Genomic DNA, 27480 nt, shown 5'->3' with positions numbered 1-27480 from the left:
TATAGGGTCAGAGGTGAATCTAGTTGATGATCCCTATGGTACAGGGTCAGAGGTGAATCTCGTTGATGATCCCTGTGGTATAGGGTCAGAGGTGAATCTCGTTGATGATCCCTGTTGTATAGGGTCAGAGGTGAATCTAGTTGATGATCCCTGTGGTATAGGGTCAGAGGTGAATCTAGTTGATGATCCCTATGGTACAGGGTCAGAGGTGAATCTCGTTGATGATCCCTGTGGTATAGGGTCAGAGGTGAATCTCGTTGATGATCCCTGTTGTATAGGGTCAGAGGTGAATCTAGTTGATGATCCCTGTGGTATAGGGTCAGAGGTGAATCTAGTTGATGATCCCTGTGGTATAGGGTCAGAGGTGAATCTAGTTGATGATCCCTGTGGTACAGGGTCAGAGGTGAATCTAGTTGATGATCCCTGTTGTATAGGGTCAGAGGTGAATCTAGTTGATGATCCCTGTTGTACAGGGTCAGAGGTGAATCTAGTTGATGATCCCTGTTGTACAGGGTCAGAGGTGAATCTAGTTGATGATCCCTGTTGTACAGGGTCAGAGGTGAATCTAGTTGATGATCCCTGTTGTATAGGGTCAGAGGTGAATCTAGTTGATGATCCCTGTGGTATAGGGTCAGAGGTGAATCTAGTTGATGATCCCTGTGGTATAGGGTCAGAGGTGAATCTCGTTGATGATCCCTGTTGTATAGGGTCAGAGGTGAATCTAGTTGATGATCCCTGTGGTATAGGGTCAGAGGTGAATCTCGTTGATGATCCCTGTGGTATAGGGTCAGAGGTGAATCTAGTTGATGATCCCTGTGGTATAGGGTCAGAGGTGAATCTAGTTGATGATCCCTGTGGTATAGGGTCAGAGGTGAATCTCGTTGATGATCCCTGTTGTATAGGGTCAGAGGTGAATCTAGTTGATGATCCCTGTGGTATAGGGTCAGAGGTGAATCTAGTTGATGATCCCTGTGGTATAGGGTCAGAGGTGAATCTAGTTGATGATCCCTGTGGTATAGGGTCAGAGGTGAATCTCGTTGATGATCCCTGTGGTACAGGGTCAGAGGTGAATCTAGTTGATGGTCCCTGTGGTATAGGGTCAGAGGTGAATCTCGTTGATGATCCCTGTGGTATAGGGTCAGAGGTGAATCTAGTTGATGATCCCTGTGGTATAGGGTCAGAGGTGAATCTAGTTGATGATCCCTGTGGTACAGGGTCAGAGGTGAATCTAGTTGATGATCCCTGTGGTATAGGGTCAGAGGTGAATCTAGTTGATGATCCCTGTGGTATAGGGTCAGAGGTGAATCTAGTTGATGATCCCTGTTGTATAGGGTCAGAGGTGAATCTAGTTGATGATCCCTGTTGTATAGGGTCAGAGGTGAATCTCGTTGATGATCCCTGTGGTATAGGGTCAGAGGTGAATCTAGTTGATGATCCCTGTGGTATAGGGTCAGAGGTGAATCTAGTTGATGATCCCTGTGGTATAGGGTCAGAGGTGAATCTCGTTGATGATCCCTGTTGTATAGGGTCAGAGGTGAATCTAGTTGATGATCCCTGTGGTATAGGGTCAGAGGTGAATCTAGTTGATGATCCCTGTGGTATAGGGTCAGAGGTGAATCTAGTTGATGATCCCTGTGGTATAGGGTCAGAGGTGAATCTCGTTGATGATCCCTGTGGTACAGGGTCAGAGGTGAATCTAGTTGATGGTCCCTGTGGTATAGGGTCAGAGGTGAATCTCGTTGATGATCCCTGTGGTATAGGGTCAGAGGTGAATCTAGTTGATGATCCCTGTGGTATAGGGTCAGAGGTGAATCTAGTTGATGATCCCTGTGGTACAGGGTCAGAGGTGAATCTAGTTGATGATCCCTGTGGTATAGGGTCAGAGGTGAATCTAGTTGATGATCCCTGTGGTATAGGGTCAGAGGTGAATCTAGTTGATGATCCCTGTGGTATAGGGTCAGAGGTGAATCTAGTTGATGATCCCTGTGGTACAGGGTCAGAGGTGAATCTAGTTGATGATTCCTGTTGTATAGGGTCAGAGGTGAATCTAGTTGATGATTCCTATGGTACAGGGTCAGAGGTGAATCTAGTTGATGATCCCTGTGGTATAGTGTCAGAGGTGAATCTAGTTGATGATCCCTGTGGTATAGGGTCAGAGGTGAATCTAGTTGATGATCCCTGTGGTATAGGGTCAGAGGTGAATCTAGTTGATGATTCCTATGGTACAGGGTCAGAGGTGAATCTAGTTGATGATCCCTGTGGTATAGTGTCAGAGGTGAATCTAGTTGATGATCCCTGTGGTATAGGGTCAGAGGTGAATCTAGTTGATGATCCCTGTGGTACAGGGTCAGAGGTGAATCTAGTTGATGATCCCTTTGGTACAGGGTCAGAGGTGAATCTCGTTGATGATCCCTGTGGTACAGGGTCAGAGGTGTCTTCCTCCCTACCATCTCTGCCATTGAGGGCATGTAGGGTAATCTGATCCTAGATCTGTGGTTAGGGGTGTCTTGGACCTCCAACCAGTGTTTCATCATCTGATGTCACTCTCTCTCTCATCACAGCGGCGTACCCTGCTGCCTATGGATTGGTCGGCCAGCATTTTCCACAGCAACCTACCCTGGTTGCCCAGCAACACCAGCAGCCCCAGCAACAGCAGCAGCGAGAAGGTGATGTCACTTCCTGTCTCTCAGACAGCACCTGTTGTGTGTGTGTGTGTCTCAGATTAGTGTGCGTGTGAATCACAGATCCTCATGAATATTTGTGTGAGTGTGTCTCTCCGTCGCAGACCCTAACGTGTGTGTGTTCCTCCCCTAGGGCCGGAGGGTTGTAATATCTTTATCTACCACCTGCCTCAGGAGTTCAGTGACAGTGAGATGCTCCAGATGTTTCTGCCCTTTGGAAACGTCATCTCAGCTAAAGTCTTTGTAGACCGCGCCACCAACCAGAGCAAGTGCTTCGGTAAGACAGAGAGAGAGGGATTGGAGGGGGAGACATAGGAGAGAGGCAGGGATGGGTGAATAGTGAGTATCCAGGAGAAAAGGAAAGAAAGGAGGAACGGAGGAGAAATGGAGGGAGATAAGAGAGAATTGCAATTCCACCTGTTGCTATGATACATGATGATCATAACTCACAGTTGCTGGTAGCATACTGTATGACTGTATCTCTCCCTGTTGCAACGAAGCAATGTGATTATACATGTTATATTACATTTCAGAATGTTTCTCTCTCTGTTCCCTCTTCCTCTCACGTTCCTCCCTCCCTCCCCAGGTTTTGTGAGTTTTGACAACCCATCCAGTGCCCAGACTGCCATCCAGGCTATGAATGGGTTCCAGATCGGCATGAAGAGACTCAAGGTGCAGCTGAAACGACCTAAAGACGCCAACCGCCCCTACTGAAGGAGAGAGGAGAGAGGTGAGAAGGGATAGGGGCTGGGAAAGAGAGAGGGAGGAGAAAGAATGTGTGGATAGAGGGATGGAGGAATGGGAGGCAATATAAGAGAAGAAGGGAATAAGGGAGGAGACTGGAGGGTAGAAGAGAAGGTAGGAGAGAGGAGGGAGGAGAGAGGAGGGTAGGAGGCAGGAGAGAGGAGGGTAGGAGGCAGGAGAGAGGAGGGTAGGAGAGAGGAGAGAGAAGGGTAGGAGTGAGGTCAGGGAGGTGTGTAAGAGAGAAGTGATGGGAAGGAGGAGGGATATTTGAGTTTGGGGAGGAAACAGGAAAGAATGACAATGGAGTTTATGCAAGTTGCTGTCAGTCACAGCTTTCTAAAATGCTGATTGGTGAAAGGGCTATAATGACGAGAGTGGGCGGGATCTTAAATAAGCAGTGCATATGTGGTAAAGAATATTAAACACATGAAATAACAAAAAATGCTTTGTAGGTAGTTTAATCATTGAGATATTGTAGCCAAATTAATCAAAACTAAATTATTGAAATATTGTTATCCAACTTTATATTTTTTATTTATTTTTATTTTCTGATGTTTTTTAATCTTTTCCTGAAACAACAACACACCTCACCCGAGATCCTCCCGTCCAATCATAATTCGCGGGGATCCCATCACTATGGTTACCTAGCGACCGATAAAGCCCCGACCCCCCTTCCTCTCACGTGTTGTAAGTTGATTGGTTGGCCTGTGTCTGGGTTGCTGTGGAGGTGGATTGCCTGTGCTGGTTGCCCTTAGCGATTTTTTTGTTTGTTCCGTCGCCCCGAGCAACCGGCCATGCACTGACCTGCATGCCCTGTTGCCGTGGTGACCACAGACTGTGTTTGGTGCATTGTGACTTTCTTTTGTATTGACCTGTGCACATACTGATCAATAACTGTCAATAACTGTGATCTGATTAATTAAGTATCAATTGATTCAATTGAATATCCGCATTGACCGATGGATAATTGTATTGGATATTTGGATAAATTCTGTATTAATGGTCGTTGTTTTTCCGCAGTTTAGTTTTTGATCAGTTTCTGTAGTGTTCTGTTTGGTGTCATTATCATTATAGTGCTACTGTATAATTGGGCTAGACTGGGGGAGGGGGGTTGTGTGTGGGGGCTGCAAGGGGGCTGTGTGTGTGTGTGTGTGTGTGTGTGTGTGTGTGTGTGTGTGTGTGTGTGTGTGTGAGGGTGTCTAAAGTTAACTGCGTGGTTACAGTAGGTTTCTGAATGTTTTCCTACAGTCTCTAACCAGGCCATTCAGTGTGTAATGGGGTAACAGGTAATGGGGCCCCTTCATGTGTTGTTGGGTTTAAAGTACAGATTTATGCCGTAAACTATCCCAGTCTAGTCCAGCCTAGTCCAGCCTAGGCTAGCCCAGCTCAGTCCAGTCCAGCCCAGTCTATTCCAGCTCAGTCCAGTCCAGCCCAGTCTATTCCAGCTCAGTCCAGTCTAGCCCAGCCATCTGCATTTGGTGCTGATCATAACCTATGTGGATATAGAGGTGGGTAACCCCATTGTAAGCAATTAATTGTAAATAACTCCCCATAAACAGCACACATTCCTAGGATAAGTCCAAGTCCATCTCATAGTTTAAAGAGCCTTCATCACCCGGTCGCATTTCCTTCATCTGCACTGAAACCAAATAATAGGTGAAAACAATATGGTGGAAGATGAGCAGATGAGCGTAGAGAGGAAAGAGACAGGGAGAGGAAGTTACTTCAGACTATTCAGATGCAGCACTGGACTGTGGACCTCTGATGACACTAAACTCTGCTGATCTGGATTCTGATTGGTAGGCTGTGTGTCCTTGGCTTCTGATTGGTAAGATTGTGGACTGGCCTGACTTTCTGATTGGTGTCTATTTCCCCTTCTTTTCTACCAGTCTATTTCCCCTTCTTTTCTACCAGTCTATTTCCCCCTCCTGTTTTATATCTCTCTATCACTCCATCTCTCATTTTCTCCCCTCCCATCTTTCTTTCTCCTTCTTTCTCTCTCTTGCTTCCTTTCTCTCTCCCCTTCTCTCACCCCCCTGGCCGGTGCTTTGAGGTAATGGTTTGTAGTTGTTGTGATGGTGCTAAACATAGCCTCTTGCCGATTGGAGAACAGACCTAAACTATAGGAATTCTGGGAGAATTAATATACATGGGGAAAAAATTGTCTCTTGGTATGAGTAGAGGTTACCCATAGAGCCAGATCTAGGATCAGCTAACCTGCCCCAAATCAAAACATTAACCATATGGGAGAAAACACAAAACTGACCTTAGATCAGTTTATCTGAATAATCTAATAATAACATTAAAATAGCATTGACATGAGAAGCTACCACACATAATTCTAAGCTACTTGTGGACTAAGGGAGACTGTTACCCAGAATTTCTATACTGCAACTGCCAGAGAGTGATGCATGTTGGGAACCTTTGCTTGCCGTGATCTAAGACACAAGTACAACGTGTGCGTGCACGGACACACACACACACACAAACATACCTACATACAACTACAGAAAAGGCAAAAGGCCTCCCAAATGACGACAACAACATTCATGGATATTTCACTGTGTTGAGTTGCATGCCCTGGACACTCTGTATGTCTATGTGTAAAAGCACCATGACGTTATCCCTGTTGAAAAACCCTGTTGAGGTTTACTATAGTAACCAATGATGCAGACTTAGTAGAGGTAAACTGTTTTTTATTGGAAACGTCATCCACATGAGGGATGAATTGTTTCTATACTGTTATTTCTTTGTTCTCTGATATATAGAGGATTATAGTAGAGGTTAACCACAAGACTATATCCATGTCCTAAAAAGCTCTCTCTCTCTCTCTCTCTCTCTCTCTCTCTCACACTCACTCCCTCTCACACTATCCCCCTCTCTCTCTCTCTCTCTCTCTACATCTGTCCCCCAACCCCTCCCTCTCACTCTTCCTTCCTTCTCTCTTGCAGGTGAAGTTTTCAGACTCCGGCCGTGGTGGAATCCCAGCGTGCATTGCGCCCTCAGACCTACTACCTTTGTTTTGAGCGACGGGGAACAGCACACATACACACACACACACACACATACACACACACACATTGCACTCTAAAAGGACCAAGGCACAGATATTGACCAATGTACATATTATAGTCCTCACACACACAAACACTGACATACTTTCAAATACATATATGTCAGTAATCGTACCCATTGTACTGGACTCAGTTTGAAAATGGTTTGTGAGGAGTTTGTCTGGAGTGTGTAGGGCAGTGAAGATCACATACATACACGACCCAGGAAGTACTTACTAAAGTCATTGATGAGATGATGAATAATGGTGATATATCACTTCTTTGGACCATAACATGTCATATTACATGGCTATTACATGTGTATAACATGATACAAATAGGAAGGCCTCCATTTCGTAATAAAAAAAGGAAAACAGGAAAAAATATTGAGACAAAAATGAGTAATTTAGAGAAACTTTGGAGAGAGATCCTTATGGCCTGTAAATAATTTAGTTTAAGAAGAGTAACATTTAGAAAATTACAAAAAAATGCAAAAAGAGAGTACTTTAGATAAATCACTGAAAAATGACAAAATATTATTATTATTATTATTATTATCTTCGTTAGGGGATATTGTATTAGAAATAAAGAAAGGGGAGAATCACAAACATATTTTCAATTTCTACTTAGATTTTAGGATAAATGTGGGTGGGAGGGACTGCAACTTTTCTGAGAGGTTTTAATATTTTAACAATTTTTTATTTATTGACTAATTTATCAATTATTTTTGTTAATAGGGAGAAATGATGAAGGGTTTAAAGGGGTTACGAGTTTCTGATTTTAGATTTTTTTAGAGCAAAAAAGGGTCTGTTTCTGTCAGACTCTGTCAGAGTAATTATAATTATGAATGAATTATTACAACAATGATATTTATTTCTTATTTATTGAGTCTGTTTTTGATCCAATCTCTTTTTAAGTTATAATAAAAAGTATTATACATCAAATACGTTTTTCGTGATTTATTGTGTGTGTGTGTTTGTGTAAGAGAGAGAGAGGGAGAGATAGAGGGGGAGAGAGAGAGGGAGAGGGAGAGAGAGAGAGAGAGAGAGGGGGAGAGGGGAGAGAGAGAGGGGGAGAGGGAGAGAGAGAGGGAGAGATAGAGGGGGAGAGAGAGAGAGGGAGAGATAGAGGGGGAGAGAGAGAAGGGAGAGATAGAGGGGGAGAGAGAGAGGGGAGAGAGAGAGAGAGGCAGAGATAGAGGGGGAGAGAGGGAGATAGGGGAGAGATAGAGAGAGAGGCAGAGATAGAGGGGGAGAGAGGGGAGAGGGGGAGGGAGAGATAGAGGTGGAGAGAGAGAAGGGGGGAGGGAGAGTGTGAGAGTGAGGTGTAGGGGAGAAGGAACAGTTAAAATATGTAAAAGAGAGAGAGAAGGAACAGTACAGATTGTAATTGACCAGTAGAGGGCGAGACAGGCACAGATTCCAGTCTCCATCTCGGTAGGTAGTTATCTCTCGAGAGGTTCTGGTAGATATGGTAGGTAGGTTATAGCCCTGCACCAAACCACCAGGAGTTATCTAGGTTGATGTGTTCAAGGGTGAGAGAGTTTATCAGTCATTCTTTATGAGAGCCTGAGTGTGCACGGTGTTTATAAATAGTTGGGAAAGCTACTGCATGATGGCTATGTGATTGTAATCAGATCACAGTCAAAGGTTGGCTCTGCACTGAAGTCTGAGGTGGTGTGTTCACTTAATAATATGTAGCCTAAATGTGCATTAAATAATGTAGTTAAACCTGTCTGCAATACATATCTCAACTTCAATATATAAATATAATAACATAAGGTACGTCATGAGTAGCTTAAGCCAACACAGCAAATTCTCCAGTGTTAAATCAACTGGCCACTGTCTATATGGGTCCACACTTTTGAGTGTTAAATTATTACCGTGTCAGTGCTGACGCTGTTACACTTCCTGGTCCATTCCTTTATGCAAATTATTTCACAGCTATTCTTTCAAAATAATATTTATGTATTTATTGTAAGACACATATTGATGTAATCGGTTAATGGTACCACCTGTCAATGCTTTTATAATGCAGGATAATTACGATTGAAATGGTTTCTCTGTCCAGATCTGTCTAAATCAAATCAAATCAAATTGATTTATATAGCCCTTCGTACATCAGCTGATATCTCAAAGTGCTGTACAGAAACCCAGCCTAAAACCCCAAACAGCAAGCAATGCAGGTGTAGAGGCACGGTGGCTAGGAAAAAACTCCCTAGAAAGGCCAAAACCTAGGAAGAAACCTAGAGAGGAACCAGGCTATGTGGGGTGGCCAGTCCTCTTCTGGCTGTGCCGGGTGGAGATTATAACAGAACATGGCCAAGATGTTAAAATGTTCATAAATGACCAGCATGGTCGAATAATAATAAGGCAGAACAGTTGAAACTGGAGCAGCAGCACGGTCAGGTGGACTGGGGACAGCAAGGAGTCATCATGTCAGGTAGTCCTGGGGCATGGTCCTAGGGCTCAGGTCAGTTGAAACTGGAGCAGCAGCACGGCTAGGTGGACTGGGGACAGCAAGGAGTCATCATGTCAGGTAGTCCTGGGGCATGGTCCTAGGGCTCAGGTCCTCCGAGAGAGAGAAAGAAAGAGAGAAGGAGAGAATTAGAGAACGCACACTTAGATTCACACAGGACACCGAATAGGACAGGAGAAGTACTCCAGATATAACAAACTGACCCTAGCCCCCCGACACATAAACTACTGCAGCATAAATACTGGAGGCTGAGACAGGAGGGGTCAGGAGACACTGTGGCCCCATCCGAGGACACCCCAAGACAGGGCCAAACAGGAAGGATATAACCCCACCCACTTTACCAAAGCACAGCCCCCACACCACTAGAGGGATATCTTCAACCACCAACTTACCATCCTGAGACAAGGCTGAGTATAGCCCACAAAGATCTCCGCCACGGCACAACCCAGGGGGGGGGGGGGATGACCACATCAGTGAATCAACCCACTCAGGTGATGCACCCCTTCCAGGGACGGCATAAGAGAGCCCCAGTAAACCAGTGACTCAGCCCCTGTAATAGGGTTAGAGGCAGAGAATCCCAATGGAAAGAGGGGAACCGGCCAGGCAGAGACAGCAAGGGTGGTTCGTTGCTCCAGAGCCTTTCCGTTCACCTTCCCACTCCTGGGCCAGACTACACTCAATCATATGACCCACTGAAGAGATGAGTCTTCAGTAAAGACTTAAAGGTTGAGACCGAGTTTGCGTCTCTGACATGGGTAGGCAGACCGTTCCATAAAAATGGAGCTCTATAGGAGAAAGCCCTGCCTCCAGCTGTTTGCTTAGAAATTCTAGGGACAATTAGGAGGCCTGCGTCTTGTGACCGTAGCGTACGTGTAGGTATGTACGGCAGGACCAAATCAGAGAGATAGGTAGGAGCAAGCCCATGTAATGCTTTCTAGGTTAGCAGTAAAACCTTGAAATCAGCCCTTGCTTTGACAGGAAGCCAGTGTAGAGAGGCTAGCACTGGAGTAATATGATTCATTTTTTTGGTTCTAGTCAGGATTCTAGCAGCCGTATTTAGCACTAACTGAAGTTTATTTAGTGCTTTATCCGGGTAGCCGGAAAGTAGAGCATTGCAGTAGTCTAACCAAGAAGTGACAAAATCATGGATGAATTTTTCTGCATCATTTTTGGACAGAAAGTTTCTGATTTTTGCAATGTTACGTAGATGGAAAAAAGCTGTCCTTGAAATGGTCTTGATATGTTCTTCAAAAGAGAGATCAGGGTCTAGAGTAACGCAGAGGTCCTTCACAGTTTTATTTGAGACGACTGTACAACCATTAAGATTAATTGTCAGATTCAACAGAAGATCTCTTTGTTTCTTGGGACCTAGAACAAGCATCTCTGTTTTCGAGTTTAAAAGTAGAAAGTTTGCAGCCATCCACTTCCTTATGTCTGAAACACATGCTTCTAGCAAGGGCAATTTTGGGGCTTCACCATGTTTCATTGAAATGTACAGCTGTGTGTCATCCGCATAGCAGTGAAAGTTAACATTATGTTTTCGAATAACATCCCCAAGAGGTAAAATATATAGTGAAAACAATAGTGGTCCTAAAACGGAACCTTGAGGAACACCGAAATTTACAGTTAATTTGTCAGAGGACAAACCATTCACAGAGACAAACTGATATCTTTCCGACAGATAAGATCTAAACCAGGCCAGAACTTGTCCGTGTAGACCAGAGAATGTGGTGATCGATGGTATCAAATCAAATCAAATCAAAAGCAGCACTAAGGTCTAGGAGCACGAGGACAGATGCAGAGCCTCGGTCCGATGCCAATAAGATGTCATTTACCACCTTCACAAGTGCCGTCTCAGTGCTATGATGGGGTCTAAAACCAGACTGAAGCATTTCGTATACATTGTTTGTCTTCAGGAAGGCAGTGAGTTGCTGCGCAACAGCCTTTTCTAAAATTTTTGAGAGGAATGGAAGATTCGATATAGGCCGATATTTTTTTATATTTTCTGGGTCAAGGTCTACACTTGTACGATATACAGACAGAATATGTGTCTGACTACCTCTGGAGGTGTATGGGGTCTTTTGATTGTCTACACCTGTCTAAATGTGGGCACAATGAGCATGTGGACAAGATCAGGACAAAGGACACAAGTTAGAACCATGTATTAACGGATCTAGAGTCAGTGTTTGGGACTGAACACTTTCATTGTTATGCACATACAGTGGGGCAAAAAAGTATTTAGTCAGCTACCAATTGTGCAAGTTCTCCCACTTAAAAGGATGAGAGAGGCCTGTCATTTTCATCATAGGTACACTTCAACTATGACAGACAAAATGAGGAAAAAAAATCCAGAAAATCACATTGTAGGATTGTTAATGAATTTATTTGCAAATTATGGTGGAAAGTAAGCATTTGGTCACCTACAAACAAGCAAGATTTCTGGCTCTCACAGACCTGTAACTTCTTCTTTAAGAGGCTCCTCTGTCCTCCACTCGTTACATGTATTAATGGCACCTGTTTGAACTTGTTATCAGTCTAAAAGACACCTGTCCACAACCTCAAACAGTCACACTCCAAACTCCACTATGGCCAAGACCAAAGAGCTGTCAAAGGACACCAGAAACAAAATTGTAGACCTGCACCAGGCTGGGAAGACTGAATCTGCAATAGGTAAGCAGCTTGGTTTGAAGAAATCAACTGTGGGAGCAATTATTAGGAAATGGAAGACATACAAGACCACTGATAATCTCCCTCGATCTGGGGCTCCACGCAAGATTTCACCCCGTGGGGTCAAAATATTCACAAGAACGGTGAGCAAAAATCCCAGAACCACACGGGTGGACCTAGTGAATGACCTGCAGAGAGCTGGGACCAAAGTAACAAAGCCTACCATCAGTAACACACTACGCCGCCAGGGACTCAAATCCTGCAGTGCCAGATGTGTCCCCCTGCTTAAGCCAGTACATGTCCAGGCCCGTCTGAAGTTTGCTCGAGAGCATTTGGATGATCCAGAAGAAGAATGGGAGAATGTCATATGGTCAGATGAAACCAAAATATAACTTTTTGGTAAAAACTCAACTCGTCGTGTTTGGAGGACAAAGAATGCTGAGTTGCATCCAAAGAACATCATACCTACTGTGAAGCATGGGGGTAGAAACATCATGCTTTGGGGCTGTTTTTCTGCAAAGGGACCAGGACGACTGATCCGTGTAAAGGAAAGAATGAATGGGGCCATGTATTGTGAGATTTTGAGTGAAAACCTCCTTCCATCAGCAAGGGCATTGAAGCTGAAACGTGGCTGGGTCTTCAGCATGACAATGATCCCAAACACACCGCCCGGGCAACGAAGGAGTGGATTTGTAAGAAGCATTTCAAGGTCCTGGAGTGGCCTAGCCAGTCTCCAGATCTCAACCCCATAGAAAATCTTTGGAGGGAGTTGAAAGTCCGTGTTGCCCAGCAACAGCCCCAAAACATCACTGCTCTAGAGGAGATCTGCATGGAGGAATGGGCCAAAATACAAGCAACAGTGTGTGAAAACCTTGTGAAGACTTACAGAAAACGTTTGACCTCTGTCATTGTCAAGTATTGGGATAAACTTTTGTTATTGACCAAATACTAATTTTCCACCATAATTTACAAATAAATTCATAAAAAATCCTACAATGTGATTTTCTGGATTTTTTTTCTCTTTTTGTCTGTCATAGTTGAAGTGTACCTATGATGAGAATTACAGGCCTCTCTCATCTTTTTAAGTGGGAGAACTCGCACAATTGGTGGCTGACTAAATACTTTTTTGCCTAACTGTACCTACTACATGTTAATGTTTTTTTTAAATGTATGTAAATTGTAAAGTATTTTGTCTGTAATGTCTTTCTCGTTTTATATACCGATGCTCCAAGATGGTATAGCAGTTCAGACGTCTTTTGTCCTCGTCTTGTCGTGTCCCGTATATATATATATATTTACAACTTTCTTCGCATACCTTTTTATATATATATTTTTTATTTTCCATAAACTCATCTTCAAAACACTCTCCTGCAACCCGCCTCACCAATTTATATATATTTAAAAAAAGTATTATTTACCTCAAATCTGTAATCCTCCATAGAAGCTAACCAGAAGCTAACCAGAAGCTAGCCAGAAACTAATCCAGAAGCTAGCCAAAAGCTAGCCAGAAGATAATCCAGAAGCCAATCCAGAAGCTAGCCAGAAGCTAATCAGAAGCTAGTTAGCTTCTTTACTGGCTAATCGTTAGTATTCAGCTAACCACGGTTTGTGTTCATCAGCTATCCTTTAGCTCGAAAATCTATCGCCAGTTTTGTACGGCGCGGCTCGGTCCAGAACATACCGGACCTATTTTTCTCTCCATGTCCCCGGATTTCAACCGCTAACTCTGGACATTTATACCTGGATCTCGCAGCTAGCTAGCTGCTATCCGTGTGACTATCGGCTTTCGTCGATTCCGGAGCAAACATCAATTATTCCGGAGCGAGCCAGCTGAAGAGTTCCGTCAGTCACTCCTGGGCTACAATCACCTATCCGGACCCGTTTTACTGCCAACGTGGAGCCCCACCGGGCCTTCAAAACTGGACTACCGACGTTATCTACCCGAGGGAGTTACCCGGCTGGCTCCTCCGTCGCGACGTTACCTGAACGCCCATCTGCGGTCCGCTAACCGTTAGCTGTCTTATCGGCTGCTATCTGAATAGACCTATCGGACAATTTATTTATTTATTTTATTTTTTCTTGGGCCTCTATAACTATATCTATTGTTTTTTTGCGAATTGGATTCATCCCCTCTACCACATGGAACCCCACTAATCCTACCGACGGAAACGCACGAGGTGGCTAATAACAGACCTCCATCCTATGCTAGCTTGCTACCGATGGCCCGGCTAGCTGTCTAAATCGCCGTGACCCCAACCAACCTCACTACTCACTGGACCCTTTTGATCACTCGACTAAGCATGCCTCTCCTTAATGTCAATATGCCTTGTCCATTGCTGTTCTGGTTAGTGTTTATTGGCTTATTTCACTGTAGAGCCTCTAGTCCTGCTCACTATACCTTATCCAACCTATTAGTTCCACCACCCACACATGCGATGACATCTCCTGGTTTCAATGATGTTTCTAGAGACAATATCTCTCTCATCATCACTCAATACCTAGGTTTACCTCCACTGTATTCACATCCTACCATACCTTTGTCTGTACATTATACCTTGAAGCTATTTTATCGCCCCCAGAAACCTCCTTTTACTCTCTGTTCCAGACGTTCTAGACAACCAATTCTTATTGCTTTTAGCCGTACCCTTATCCTACTCCTCCTCTGTTCCTCTGGCGATGTAGAGGTGAATCCAGGCCCTGCAGTGCTTAGCTCCACTCCTATTCCCCAGGCGCTCTCTTTTGATGACTTCTGTAACCGTAATAGCCTTGGTTTCATGCATGTTAACATTAGAAGCCTGCTCCCTAAGTTTGTTTTATTCACTGCTTTAGCACACTCTGCCAACCCGGATGTTCTAGCTGTGTCTGAATCCTGGCTTAGGAAGACCACCAAAAATTCTGAAATTTTCATCCCAAACTACAACATTTTCAGACAAGATAGAACTGCCAAAGGGGGCGGTGTTGCAATCTACTGCAAAGATAGCCTGCAGAGTTCTATCCTACTATCCAGATCTGTACCCAAACAATTTGAACTTCTACTTTTAAAAATCCACCTCTCTAAAAACAAGTCTCTCACCGTTGCCGCCTGCTATAGACCACTCTCTGCCCCCAGCTGTGCTCTGAACACCATATGTGAACTGATTGCCCCCCATCTATCTTCAGAGCTCATGCTGCTAGGCGACCTAAACTGGAACATGCTTAACACCCCAGCCATCCTACAATCTAAGCTTGATGCCCTCAATCTCACACAAATTATCAATGAACCAACCAGGTACCTCCCCAAAGCCTTAAACACGAGCACCCTCATAGATATCATCCTAACCAACTTGCCATCTAAATACACCTCTGCTGTCTTCAACCAAGATCTCAGCAATCACTGCCTCATTGCCTGCATCCGCGGTCAAACGACCTCCACTCATCAAATGCTCCCTGAAACACTTCAGCGAGCAGGCCTTTCTAATCGACCTGGCCGGGGTATCCTGGAAGAATATTGATACTTCTCTGATAGAGTTCAATGTGTCAAATCGGAGGGTCTGCTGTCCGGACCTCTGGCAGTCTCTATGGGGGTGCCACAAGGTTAAATTCTTGGACCGACTCTCTACTCTGTATACATCAATGATGTCGCTCTTGCTGCTGGTGAGTCTCTGATCCACCTCTACACAGACGACACCATTCTGTATACTTCTGGCCCTTCTTTGGACACTGTGTTAACAACCCTCCAGGCAAGCTTCAATGCCATACAACTCTCCTTCCGTGGCCTACAATTGCTCTTAAATACAAGTAAAACTAAATGCATGCTCTTCAACCGATCGCTGCCTGCACCTGCCCACCTGTCCAACATCACTACTCTGGACGGCTCTGACTTAGAATACGTGGACTACTACAAATACCTAGGTATCTGGTTAGACTGTAAACTCTCCTTCCAGACCCACATCAAACATCTCCAATCCAAAGTTAAATCTAGAATTGGCTTCCTATTTCGCAACAAAGCATCCTTCATTCATGCTGCCAAACATACGCTTGTAAAACTGACCATCCTACCAATCCTCGACTTTGGCGATGTCATTTACAAAATAGCCTCCAATACCCTACTCAACAAATTGGATGCAGTCTATTACAGTGCAATCCGTTTTGTCACCAAAGCCCCATATACTACCCACCATTGCGACCTGTACGCTCTCGTTGGCTGGCCCTCGCTTCATACTCGTCGCCAAACCCACTGGCTCCATGTCATCTACAAGACCCTGCTAGGTAAAGTCCCCCCTTATCTCAGCTCGCTGGTCACCATAGCATCACCCACCTGTAGCACGCACTCCAGCAGGTATATCTCTCTGGTCACCCCTAAAACCAATTCTTTCTTTGGCCGCCTCTTCTTCCAGTTCTCTGCTGCCAATAACTGGAACGAACTACAAAAATCTCTGAAACTGGAAACACTTATCTCCCTCACTAGCTTTAAGCACCAACTGTCAGAGCAGCTCACAGATGACTGCACCTGTACATAGCCCACCTATAATTTAGCCCAAACAACTACCTCTTTCCCTACTGTATTTATTTTATTTATTTATTTATTTTGCTCCTTTGCACCCCATTATTTTTATTTCTACTTGGCACGTTCTTCCACTGCAAATCTACCATTCCAGTGCTTTACTTGCTATATTGTATTTACTTTGCCACCATGGCCTTTTTTTGCCTTTACCTCCCTTATCTCACCTTATTTGCTCACATCGTATATACACTTGTTTATACTGTATTATTGAGTGTATGTTTGTTTTGCTCCATGTGTAACTCTGTGTCGTTTTATGTGTCGAACTGCTTTGCTTTATCTTGGCCAGGTCGCAATTGTAAATGAGAACTTGTTCTCAACTTGCCTACCTGGTTAAATAAAGGTGAAATAAATAAATAAAATAAAAATATGTCGGGCCCCAGTAAGACGAGCTGTCACCATTGGCATCGGCTAATGGGGATCCTAATAAATCAAATGCAATAACAACTCATATAGTATTTTGATCACTATGAAGTGTATATAGTTTACAACAATGGTGTTATGCAATAACACTTCATATAGTATTTAAAGTATTTTTTGCCACATGCTCTTATGTACAGTGGGGCAAAAAAGTATTTAGCTAGCCACCAATTGTGCAAGTTCTCCCACTTAAAAAGATGAGAGAGGCCTGTAATTTTCATCATAGGTACACTTCAACTATGACAGACAAAATGAAAAAAGAATCCAGAAAATCACATTGTAGGATTTTTAATGAATTTATTTGCAAATTATGGTCAATTATTTGGTCAATAACAAAAGTTTATCTCAATACTTTGTTATATACCCTTTGTTGGCAATGACAGAGGTCAAACGTTTTCGTTTGCGGTGTGTTTGGGATCATTGTCATGCTGAAAGACCCAGCCACGTTTCGTCTTCAATGCCCTTGCTGATGGAAGTTTTCACTCAAAATCTCACGATACATGGCCCCATTCATTCTTTCCTTTACACGGATCAGTCGTCCTGGTCCCTTTGCAGAAAAACAGCCCCAAAGCATGATGTTTCTACCCCCATGCTTCACAGTAGGTATGGTGTTCTTTGGATGCAACTCTGCATTCTTTGTCCTCCAAACACAACGAGTTTAGTTTTTACCAAAAAGTTATATTTTGGTTTCATCTGACCATATGACATTCTCCCATTCTTCTTCTGGATCATCCAAATGCTCTCTAGCAAACTTCAGATGGGCCTGGACATGGCTTAAGCAGGGGGACACGTCTGGCAATGCAGGATTTGAGTCCCTGGCGGCGTAGTGTGTTACTGGTGGCAGGCTTTGTTACTTTGGTCCCAGCTCTCTGCAGGTCATTCATTCGGTCCCCCGTGTGGTTCTGGGATTTTTGCTCACCGTTCTTGTGAATATTTTGACCCCACGGGGTGAGATCTTGCGTGGAGCCCCAGATCGAGGGAGATTATCAGTGGTCTTGTATGTCTTCCATTTCCTAATAATTGCTCCCACAGTTGATTTCTTCAAGCCAAGCTGCTTACCTATTGCATATTCAGTCTTCCCAGCCTGGTGCAGGTCTACAATTTTGTTTCTGGTGTTCTTTGACAGCTCTTTGGTCTTGGCCATAGTGGAGTTTGGAGTGTGACTGTTTGAGGTTGTGGACAGGTGTCTTTTAGACTGATTACAAGTTCAAAGAGGTGCCATTAATACAGGTACCATAATTTGCAAATAAATTCATTAAAAATCCATAGCTTAGCCCCTACCTTGTCCTCCATGGTGCTGATCCCCTCCTTCCCCACTCGGTGGCCCAAGAAGGACACCTCTCTCCTCATGAAGTGGCACTTCTCGGGGTGGAGCTTCAGACCTGCGGCAGCCACCCTTTCCAGCACACGCCGTAGCGCCCCCAGGGCTGACTGGAAGGAGCTGCCATGGGCCAGGATGTCATCGAGGTATACCAGACACTGCTGTCGGGGGATGCCATCCAGCACCCTGTCCATCAAACGCTCAAAAGTAGCTGGAGCGTTGCACAGGCCAAAGCACAGGACCTTGAACTGCCAGTGTCCTCTGTTAGTGGAGAACGCAGTTTTGGCTCTGGCCTCTGGGGAGAGGGGCACCTGCCAGTAGCCACTGCGGAGGTCTAGTGAGGAGAACCAGGAGGACCCCTAACCAGGTCCAGCGACTCATCGATACGTGGTATGGGGTATGAGTCCTTCCTGGTTACCTCATTCAGCCGCCTGTAGTCCGCACAGAACCTCAGCTTGCCCCCTTCTTCGGAACCATGACGACTGGCGCCGCCCAGGGGCTGTCTGAGGGCTCAATGAAGTCTGCCCGCTGCATCTCCAACACAGCCTTGTCTGCCGCCTCCTGGCGTGCCAGCGGGATACGGCGGGGACGCATCTTGATGGGTCGAGCATCACCTGTGTCGATCTCATGCTGCACCAGATGAGTCTGACCCACCTCTTCCTCACTCAACACAAAGCTGTCTCTGAATTCAAACAGCAACTGCCACAACCGTTCCTGCTGCTCGGGGTCAAGACCAACACAGTTCCTCCCCCATATCTCCCTCACTGCAGACAGTGTCCTCTCCTCTCCCATCTGGGGTAGCTGGGCTGGGGGTTGCGGCCCGGGCTCACAGAGGGCTGTGTCATGGAGGTAGCTGGGGGAATGTAACACACCGCCGTAGGTGACAGGGGGACTGGGGAAAAGTCACACACAGCTGTGGGGGAGGGGCGCAGCCATGAGTCTCTGCTGCTTTAACTGTTGGAGTAAAGGATTTGTTGGGTTGAGTGAATGTGACATTAGGGGGGCCATGGTGACTTCCGTCCCTCCCTGGAAGCTCAGTGTGCCCCTATTTAGGTCTAACTGGCAGCCTGTGCTCCTAAGAAAGTCCAACCCCAGGATACAAGGGTCCTGCACAGCCGCCACCCACACAGGATGACGCACAGTCCTGCCCCCTACTGTCAGAGTCATTATTCCCTTCCCTTTCATGGGTGCCAGCTCACCTGTGACTGTGCGGAGCTGCACAGTGGTAGGCTCACACTGAGTCCAACCTGGCACAATATCTGGCCTCACCAGGGTTACTGTGGACCCAGTGTCCACCAGGGCGGAGCAGGGCACCCCCTCCACAGTGACAGGGACATGACAAAAGTCCCCAACACAGGTCCGGCCCACCACAACAACAGGCTCCATCCGCTTGCCCTCGTCTGCTTCTGGGGGAAGTGGAGCCTTGCTTCCCCATCTGTGCCAGTGGGCTCATCCTGAAGATGATGGTGGTTGGGATAGAAAGCCAGGGGTCCGCACTACCCGGTCTATGCGGACCCCGAGCCGTTTCCCTGAGCTCTGGGGGACATGGGGCAATCTCGGCGCAGATGGCCTGGCTGGCCACAACCCCAGCAGACCCTGGGACCAGGGCTTGTGTTTCGTGCCGCCTGTAGCGACACAGCCCGAATGAGTTTTGTCATTTCGGCCACCCAAGCAGGCTTTTCCGGCTCCGGGCTGCTCTGCCCCCCAGCTCGCACAGAGGGTGTGTCTCCCTGCACCCCCACCAAAGCCCCAGCTGAAGCCCCAGCCCACACCAGCTCCCTCTCCAAAGTCATCTCCAAGGCTGTCTGCAATGACTCAGGATGAGCCAGCTGGGTCTGTATGCGCAGCTCCGTAGGAGAGAGCGCCTGTATGAACTGGTCCCGTGCTAGCTCGCTCTGCACGGAGGGGGCATGTGAGCATATGCCCGCCGAGAGAGGCTCTCAATGTCATTAGCTAGCACCCGTAGAGGCTCTCCAGGCTGTCTGCGTCTATTACTCAGTTCGGAGCGCAGTAGCCCGGGCTGTACACACTGTCCATAGCGCCTCCTCAGTGCTCCCACTAAAGCACCATAATCATGCCTGTCCTCGGGGCTAATCAATATCAAACAGGCCAGAGCTTCATCCGTGAGGCATAAAGCCAACTGCAGTGCCCTTTCTTCATCCGACCACCCCTAAAATGAGCTAACAGTTCAAACTGAGCATGAAAAGCTTCCCAATCCGCCTTACCGGAATACTTCGGGGTCTTAACAGATACGGACGCAGCCGGGAACTGGGCGCCGCCATGTTTGTTTACATCCTGAGCCCCTGATTCCTCGTCACGCCGCGTCGACGTCGCCACTTCGGTCCGCCCACCAGAATCCGCGCGAAATACAGTCGACGAAGCACTCATGCCCGCTTCAGCCGCCATCGCTCTAACGTCCTCCCTCAAGCGGCCTCTGCGCTCCGACGCCCTGGCGATCTCCTCAGACAGAACCCCCGACGTCCATTCACACGCACCTCCTTGGCCATAATCGTCCCCTACCTCCACCTTCACTTTCGGATTCCCTCGACGCATTTTCAATCCCCGTTCTCACCTACGGTAGCTAGCCACATAAGTCAGCTAGCTAGCTGGCTAACTTGTATCAACGTTTTTACTTCTGACACCAATGTAATGACCTGACTAGATCATAAATGAACAATTGTCCAGACAGAGGCTTGAGTTTGCGAATTGACGGTTTATTAAACCAACTTTACACAGGCTACTGTTTGGGCCGTAGCACACGCCAAAAAGATGACAGATAACCCACAAGCCAATCGTGACCTTCTCTTGGGAAGCCCAGACGTAAGAGAGAGAGAACAAAAAGCTGAACCTGGTCTTAACTTCCAATGCTCCACCCCCCTGCCCAACCCCCCTCCACGCCACTCTGCCAACCACCAGGATGCCCGGCATCAGAACATTCCAGGCATTCCCGTGATTGGCAGATAGCAGGTTGATTGACATGTTGGACCCTGCGAACACCGGGTACTGGTCAGTACAACACAACCACCTCCTAGCCTAACACATAACACACAGCTGTCTGTGCGGGTCGCTACACAATATTGTATTTTTAGGTTAGCCTATATTGTTTTTTTAGGTTAGCCTATATTGTATTTTTTAGGTTAGCCTATATTGTATTTTTAGGTTAGCCTATATTGTATTTTTTAGGTTAGCCTATATTGTACTTTTTAGGTTCGCCGATATTGTATTTTTTTGTCGTTTACGCACTAATAGTTGGTAATGTAAATAGCCTTAATCACACCATTATTATAGAGAGAAGGGTAAAAGTGATTATTGAGGGCCGGAAACAAAATGCGGATGTGTGTGTGTCAGCCAAGTGTTCTCGTGTGCCTAAACGTCATCTGTGACTCTTCCTCCCAGTTATTTTCTATTTCACTCCTAGTCTCACCCCTCTCGCGGTCCGTTCTCCAGACGCAGCAGCTCGGCTGGTATACGCCTATTCCCGGCCAACCACCCTGTCCCCCAGAAAGAAGAGAAAGAATACGTGGGACACACGAAAGATAAAGTATCCTAGTTTGTAGTTTAGATTTATCCAGGACAATCAGAGCGGATATCCATCGACACAGAAAGAAACCCCGCCTTTACTCGTCTCGCGGTCTCTCAACTTCTCCCACCTACTCTTTCTTTTTTTATCTCAATCCTTCTTTCTATTAAAATTGTTTTTGACTGGATGGAAAGATGTGGATCAACTGCGGAAGTGGTCAGGTCGGACCCTAATCTAAAACAACGAGACACCCGGGCCGTCACGAACGCAGCAGGCAGAATATATTCAACAGGACGGAGCTATACTTTCTCTGGCTGGACTGATTTTCTGCTCAGCGGTCGAACATTCTGAAAATTGCATATAGGCTACCGCTGTCTGTTCCGTGGGCTCTAACCCAAAGTCTCATACGTCGCCTTGGACCTCAGTGAGAGTGGATTGGGACCAAAGTAAGTACCGTTATCTCAATCACACCGATAAGAATGTTATTGTGGTATAAACTGAATAACGGTTTCGTCTGAATATGCAGTGTTTCTACAATAGCCAGCACTCTAGTCTGTTCAAGTGTTGAAGGTTTTCAACCTAATCCTACCCGTAACCCTAACTTTAACCACACGGCTAACCTTATGCCTAACCCTAACATTAAATTACAAACAAAAGGCTTATTTTTTTCATTAATTTTTACAATAGCCAATTTTGACTTTGTGGCTGCGCTAACCTTTCGGTTATCTAGGCATGCAGCCCACAATGAAGCGCGATCACTTGGACACGAGTCATTACGCAAGACACGTACGTTTATGCTATGATTAAGGAACGCCGTTTGGGTCTTTGCGTGTCAAAAAAGATACACTTTAAATATCACTATTTGATGTGTCAAATAAGCTTATTGGATCTGAATTTGACTGCACGTCACATAATAATTTAAGGCGTTCATAAAGCTTTTACGTAGGTATTACACATTGATTACACAATCACTCGTATGTCATATGTCACAACGATTCACCGACACGTATGCTATGATGCTGGTAAAGTTGTCTCGCGCACCTACAACGCTGGTCATAAAAAAAGCTAGCTAGCTGATGGATGCAAACAATGTTCTTCCCCAAAAACATAGCAAAACGACACCATCTGTTTCAGTAGCTATAGTTAGACAATTAACTATATAGCTTGGTGTCATAATTTAAAAGGACCCTAACTTATAACAGTTTTTATTTGATTAATGGTGGTCGGACCCATCTCTGTGAAGCTAGCCAAAATAACGATTAGCCACAATACTGGACATTGGGGTTAGCCAAAAGAAAGGTATGTCATTGACAGTGACGCAAATCGCTCTCATAATTAAATAGATCATGCGAATGGAGTTTGGAATGTTGTTATATAAAATCTAAAAAATATTATAATTTGTACATTTAAAAAAAATATGTTGATATTACACTGGATAAATTAGACTTTAGCGTTGCATTGGGGGCATACTTACCTATGGATTGTGGATCAATGACATGGGGTATCAGTCTACTCAGTGACACCCAGAGAACATTAGCGTCGTAGCTCTTATTGTGGGACGTTGAAACATCTGTGAATTGAACCACATTTATAGTCAACCTACTATGTGTTTATGTGTAAATCTGTGTTGCTGTTTTTGTTGCACTGCTTTGCTTTATCTTGGCCAGGTCGCAGTTGTAAATGAGAACTTGTTCTCAAGTGGCCTACCTGGTTAAATAAAGGTGAAATAAAAAAGTGCATTGAACACTATTCCAGAGGAAAAACAATACTGCGAGGATGTTTTGAAATCTGATAACTCTGAGGAGAATGTTGGGAAAAAATATATTAGGTATTGAGTAGACTGATACCCCATTTCATTGATCCCTAATCCTTAGGTAAAATGTACAGTGCAATATACACAATAGGCTGACTGGGGAGGTTATTTCGCAGATCGAATCCCTGAGCTGACAAGGTAAAAATCTGTCCTTCTGCCCCTGAACAAGGCAGTTAACTCACTGTTCCTAGGCCGTCATTGAAAATAAGAATTTGTTCTTAACTGACTTGCCTAGTTAAATAAAGGTAAAATAAAAAAATCTAAATGTTACAGTCACAGTATAAGAGCTACAATGCTAATATGTGCGTAAACTCTTCACAGTTGTGTTCTGTGGGTGTCACCGAGTAGACTGATACCCCATTTCATTGCTTCACATTCCAACTTTGTTTAACATGATCTAGTCTAAATATGGCATGATTCCAACAGTAACCTTCTGCATCACTTTCAAATAGGTACTTTTATTTTGAAGGCAAACCGCAAATTCCACGATTGTGCCTAATCCTTATAGTGGCTAGCTTCACAACACATAATCATTCCAGTCAAGCCTCACTCCTCTGTCATCAAATCAAATGTTATTTGTCACATGCGCCAAATACAACAGTGAAATGGTTACTTTCAAGCCCTCAACCAACAATGCAGTTTTAAGAAAATCCCCCCAAAAGTAAGAGATAAGATTAACAAAAAATTAAAGAGCAGCAGTAAATAACAATAGTGGGGCTGTATATAGGGGGTACCGGTACAGAGTCAATGTGCGGGGGGCAACGGTGTTGAGGTAATTATGTACATGTAGGTAGAATTATTATAGTGGCTATGCATAGATAATAACAGAGAGAAGCAGCAGAGTGTGTTGGGGGGGGGGGGGGGGCAAAGCAAATAATCTGGGGCCATTTGATTAGCACTGATCTGATAGAAGTGGACAGGACAGCTGGACCTCTGATGAAGCTAGCTGGCTGCTTATAATGTTAGCTTTGGGCAACAGGGTTAAATAGCTGTCTAGCTATTTATTTCCATAAACTGAAGTTCAATTTCAATAAGCGAACAACAAGTGGCTACCTAGCTAATACTTACTCGCAAGGATTCCTAATTCATTGCTGGGAATAATGAAAATGACTGCAGTTTCGACTGGTCATTGTTTTCAGGCTGGTTGTATTGGTGCTAGTGTAACAGTATAGACTTTGCGTCCGTCCCCTCGGCCCGACCTGGGCGCGAACCAGGGACGCTCTGCACACGTCAACAGTCACCCTCGAAGCATCGTTACCCATCGCTCCACAAAAGCTACGTCCCTTGCAGAGCAAGGGGAACCACTACTTCAGGGTCTCAGAGCAAGTGACGTCACCGATTGAAATGCTATTAGCCACACCACCGCTAACTAGCTAGCCATTTCACATCCGTTACACTCACCCCCCATTTGACTTCCTCCTTTTCCGCAGCAACCAGTGATCCGGGTCACGGCACCAATGTAACAGTATAGACTTTATGTCCGTCCCCTCGCCCCGACTTGGGCGCGAACCAGGGACGCTCTGCACACGTCAACAGTCACCCTCGAAGCATCGTTACCCATCCCTCCACAAAAGCCGAGGCCCTTGCAGAGCAAGGGGAACCACTACTTCAAGGTCTCAGAGCAAGTGACATCACCGATTGAAACGCCACTAGCGTGCACCACCGCTAACTAGCTAGCCATTTCACATCGGCTACACTAGCTAGGTACCAAGCCAAAGCTAGCTACCCCAGAAGTTGCGGTCAAACAAATAATGCCTTATAATTAATGCCGTATTGTAAATATATTGTTCGTGGCCGGTGTGCGCTTGTTTGCAGACTTTTTATGTACAGCTTTGACAGTGCTACTGACAGTAGTGGTGGCGCTTGGCTTACACGTGCAAATTCAGAACACACAACATTCTATAATAGAATTGTGTTATTTGACATGTCAAATTAAAAGCTTATTTCATGCGTCAAATAGTGTTATTTAATGTGTCAAATAGTGTCATTTAATGTGTCAAATAGTGTCATTTAATGTGTCAAATAGTGTTATTTAATGTGTCAAATAGTGTTATTTAATGTGTCAAATAGTGTCATTTAATGTGTCAAATAGTGTCATTTCATGCATCAAATAGTGTTATTTAATGTGTCAAATAGTGTTATTTAATGTGTCAAATAGTGTCATTTAATGTGTCAAATAGTGTCAGTTAATGTGTCAAATAGTGTCATTTCATGTGTCAAATAGTGTCATTTAATGTGTCAAATAGTGTTATTTGACGTGTATCTTTTTTGACACGCAAAGACCCAAACGGAGTTCCATATATGATGAGATAATTGTGAAAATATGAAGTCAAATCATGACGTCAGTGATCTTCAGGTCAAAAAGTCGGAGTTCTCGAAAACGGTCCGAGTTCCTGAGTTGGGTTATTTTTCAGAGTGGGAGCTTGTTTTTTTCGAGTTATCAGTTGTTTTGAACACACGGAAGTCAGAGATTTCCGAGTTCACAGATGTTTTAAACACGGTATATGGCCTATTCTGTTTGGCTCCTTCTGACAAATTGTAAAATAAAAAAGCTTAAATGTACAATATGCAGAAATCGCTCAGCCTGGTTGCTAAAATTCTAATACTTTGCCTAATTTCAGTTTATGTGACAAAACAAGTGAAGTTAATCATTTCACAATGCAAACCACTGTGAAATAAATACATTTTCAATAACCCCAAATATTGAATTTTCAGCTGTTTGAAGCAGGTGTACAAAATCGAAGGTAAAAGCAGGAGAAATGAAACATAGGAATGGGAAGCATATGGAGTGGCATGTAGCAATGAATAAGATCAAATTAATTAGCTTAAACCTCATATTTACTCTTCTTAACTTTTATTTTAAACCATATCTTAAACTTTTGACTGTCGGAAATGCATCCTTATTAAAAAGAACAGGTAAAAAGTGCTCACACAGACAGCATGATGTCACACAGACAGCATGATGTCACACAGACAGCATGATGTCACACAGACAGCATGATGTCACTGATCTTAAACACACTGATGGATCAATAGCTGACTGTAAACACATCAAAGATCTGAGTCCCAACTCTACCCTGCATCTATCCATTAGGCTTTACTCCTTCAATCACTTGTAGTTTTTATGTGTACATTTTATTGCATGTCTGTCTGTGTGTGACCCTCTAATTTCAGTAAAATGCTCTTTTACAGTGTCACAGCAAGGAGTACAGTCCAACATCCTCTCCCTCTGCCAGTTGGAGAAGGAGACAGACAGAACAGAATATTGCTGTTAAAAATGTCTCAGGCATGACCTGCATTAAAGTGAATGTTCAGTTATAACAATATAACATCAGTGTGTGACTGGTGAGGATACAGAGGGTCACGCTCTGGATCTCTAAACCTTCTAATCCGAGGTCATGAAATCACATTTTTAGTTTGAGATTAACCAAACCAGAATGTGGACTTTAATCTGGTTGTGGATTGTATTACTTTAAATCTTTTAACCTGACATAATTTAGACCCACTGTTGGACAAAGTCTATCTTGTTCAATAGATTTTATCTCAGTAGGCCAAATCCTAATTTGAGGTCAGCCTGTCACGCCAACCCCCCATTGACTGGAAGCATGATTTACAACATGGTAGTCTCAGTTATGAACGCTGATCTCAAATTACAATTAAGGTCACTGAAACTAGACAGGTCTCTCTATCTCTCTCTCTCATATATATATTGCTCTACACTTCTCTACTCTACTCTGCTCTACAACTGCTCTACTCTATCCTGGTCGTCTCTGTGTGCCAGAGGATGTATGATATGCGTTATGACTCACCATGAACAGACGGTTTCCTCTGATAGACCAACAAGCACTCTCTCTCTCCCTCCCTCTCTCCCCTCCCCCTCTCCCTCTGCCCCCCAGGCGTTGAGAAACTCTATGTTAGTGTTAGTCTGCTTTGACTACTCACATTCTCCTGTCAGACAGCCCCACAGAAACAGAGGGAGGAAGAGAGATGGCACTTCCACTCTCCCATCCAGCCAGCGAGACATCCTCCGTCTGATTGGCTCAGAAAAATGGCCAGAGTCCGGTCACATGATCCTGTCAGCCAATAGGAAGGGGAGTTGGGCTTCTGTCAGGAAAAGTGCTGTTGCATGCTGGATCCTCTGGCTGACCTGAAAAAGTATTTTTCTTTGATCTGTTGCGATGCGCGCACACACACACACACACACACTGACGCTCTTAGACTCAAGAACACTGGTATTGACTGA

General features: G+C 44.8%; 2 protein-coding genes and 1 long non-coding RNA gene across 6 annotated transcripts in view; 2 read left to right on the top strand and 1 right to left on the bottom strand.

Annotated features, from left to right (window-relative positions):
* LOC135521821 (CUGBP Elav-like family member 3) overlaps positions 1–6948 on the top strand; it is a 66249-nt gene extending 59301 nt beyond the window's left edge. For 2 of the 3 annotated variants that reach the window (XM_064947571.1, XM_064947569.1), the window contains exons 11-14: positions 2562–2666; positions 2815–2958; positions 3268–3411; positions 6377–6948. In XM_064947571.1, coding sequence (XP_064803643.1) covers positions 2562–2666; positions 2815–2958; positions 3268–3395 — 377 coding nt within the window. In that variant the 3' untranslated portion in view covers positions 3396–3411; positions 6377–6948. Of the gene's footprint in view, positions 1–2561; positions 2667–2814; positions 2959–3267; positions 3412–4021; positions 4113–6376 lie in introns of all 3 variants that reach the window. The other variant, XR_010452608.1, reaches the window with a different exon arrangement.
* LOC135521827 (uncharacterized) lies at positions 6105–27257 on the bottom strand. The gene is made up of 2 exons (XR_010452609.1): positions 27047–27257; positions 6105–8987 (listed from the first exon to the last, which is right to left on the bottom strand). It is a non-coding gene; the product is annotated as an uncharacterized LOC135521827 (long non-coding RNA).
* LOC135521822 (ceramide synthase 2-like) overlaps positions 21260–27480 on the top strand; it is a 74258-nt gene continuing 68037 nt past the window's right edge. The window contains exon 1 of one of the 2 annotated variants that reach the window (XM_064947574.1): positions 21260–21870. Coding sequence is in view for 1 of the 2 variants with exons in the window: in XM_064947572.1 (XP_064803644.1) it covers positions 27364–27392 (29 nt within the window). In the remaining variant the exon portion in view is untranslated. Of the gene's footprint in view, positions 21871–27231; positions 27393–27480 lie in introns of those variants that run through there. The other variant, XM_064947572.1, reaches the window with a different exon arrangement.

This window comes from Oncorhynchus masou, chromosome 30 (assembly GCF_036934945.1).
Source record: "Oncorhynchus masou masou isolate Uvic2021 chromosome 30, UVic_Omas_1.1, whole genome shotgun sequence".
In the NCBI taxonomy this organism is placed as follows: Eukaryota; Metazoa; Chordata; class Actinopteri; order Salmoniformes; family Salmonidae; genus Oncorhynchus; species Oncorhynchus masou.
The sequence above is the reverse complement of the archived record's forward strand: the minus strand, read 5'-3'. Positions and strand labels throughout refer to the sequence as shown.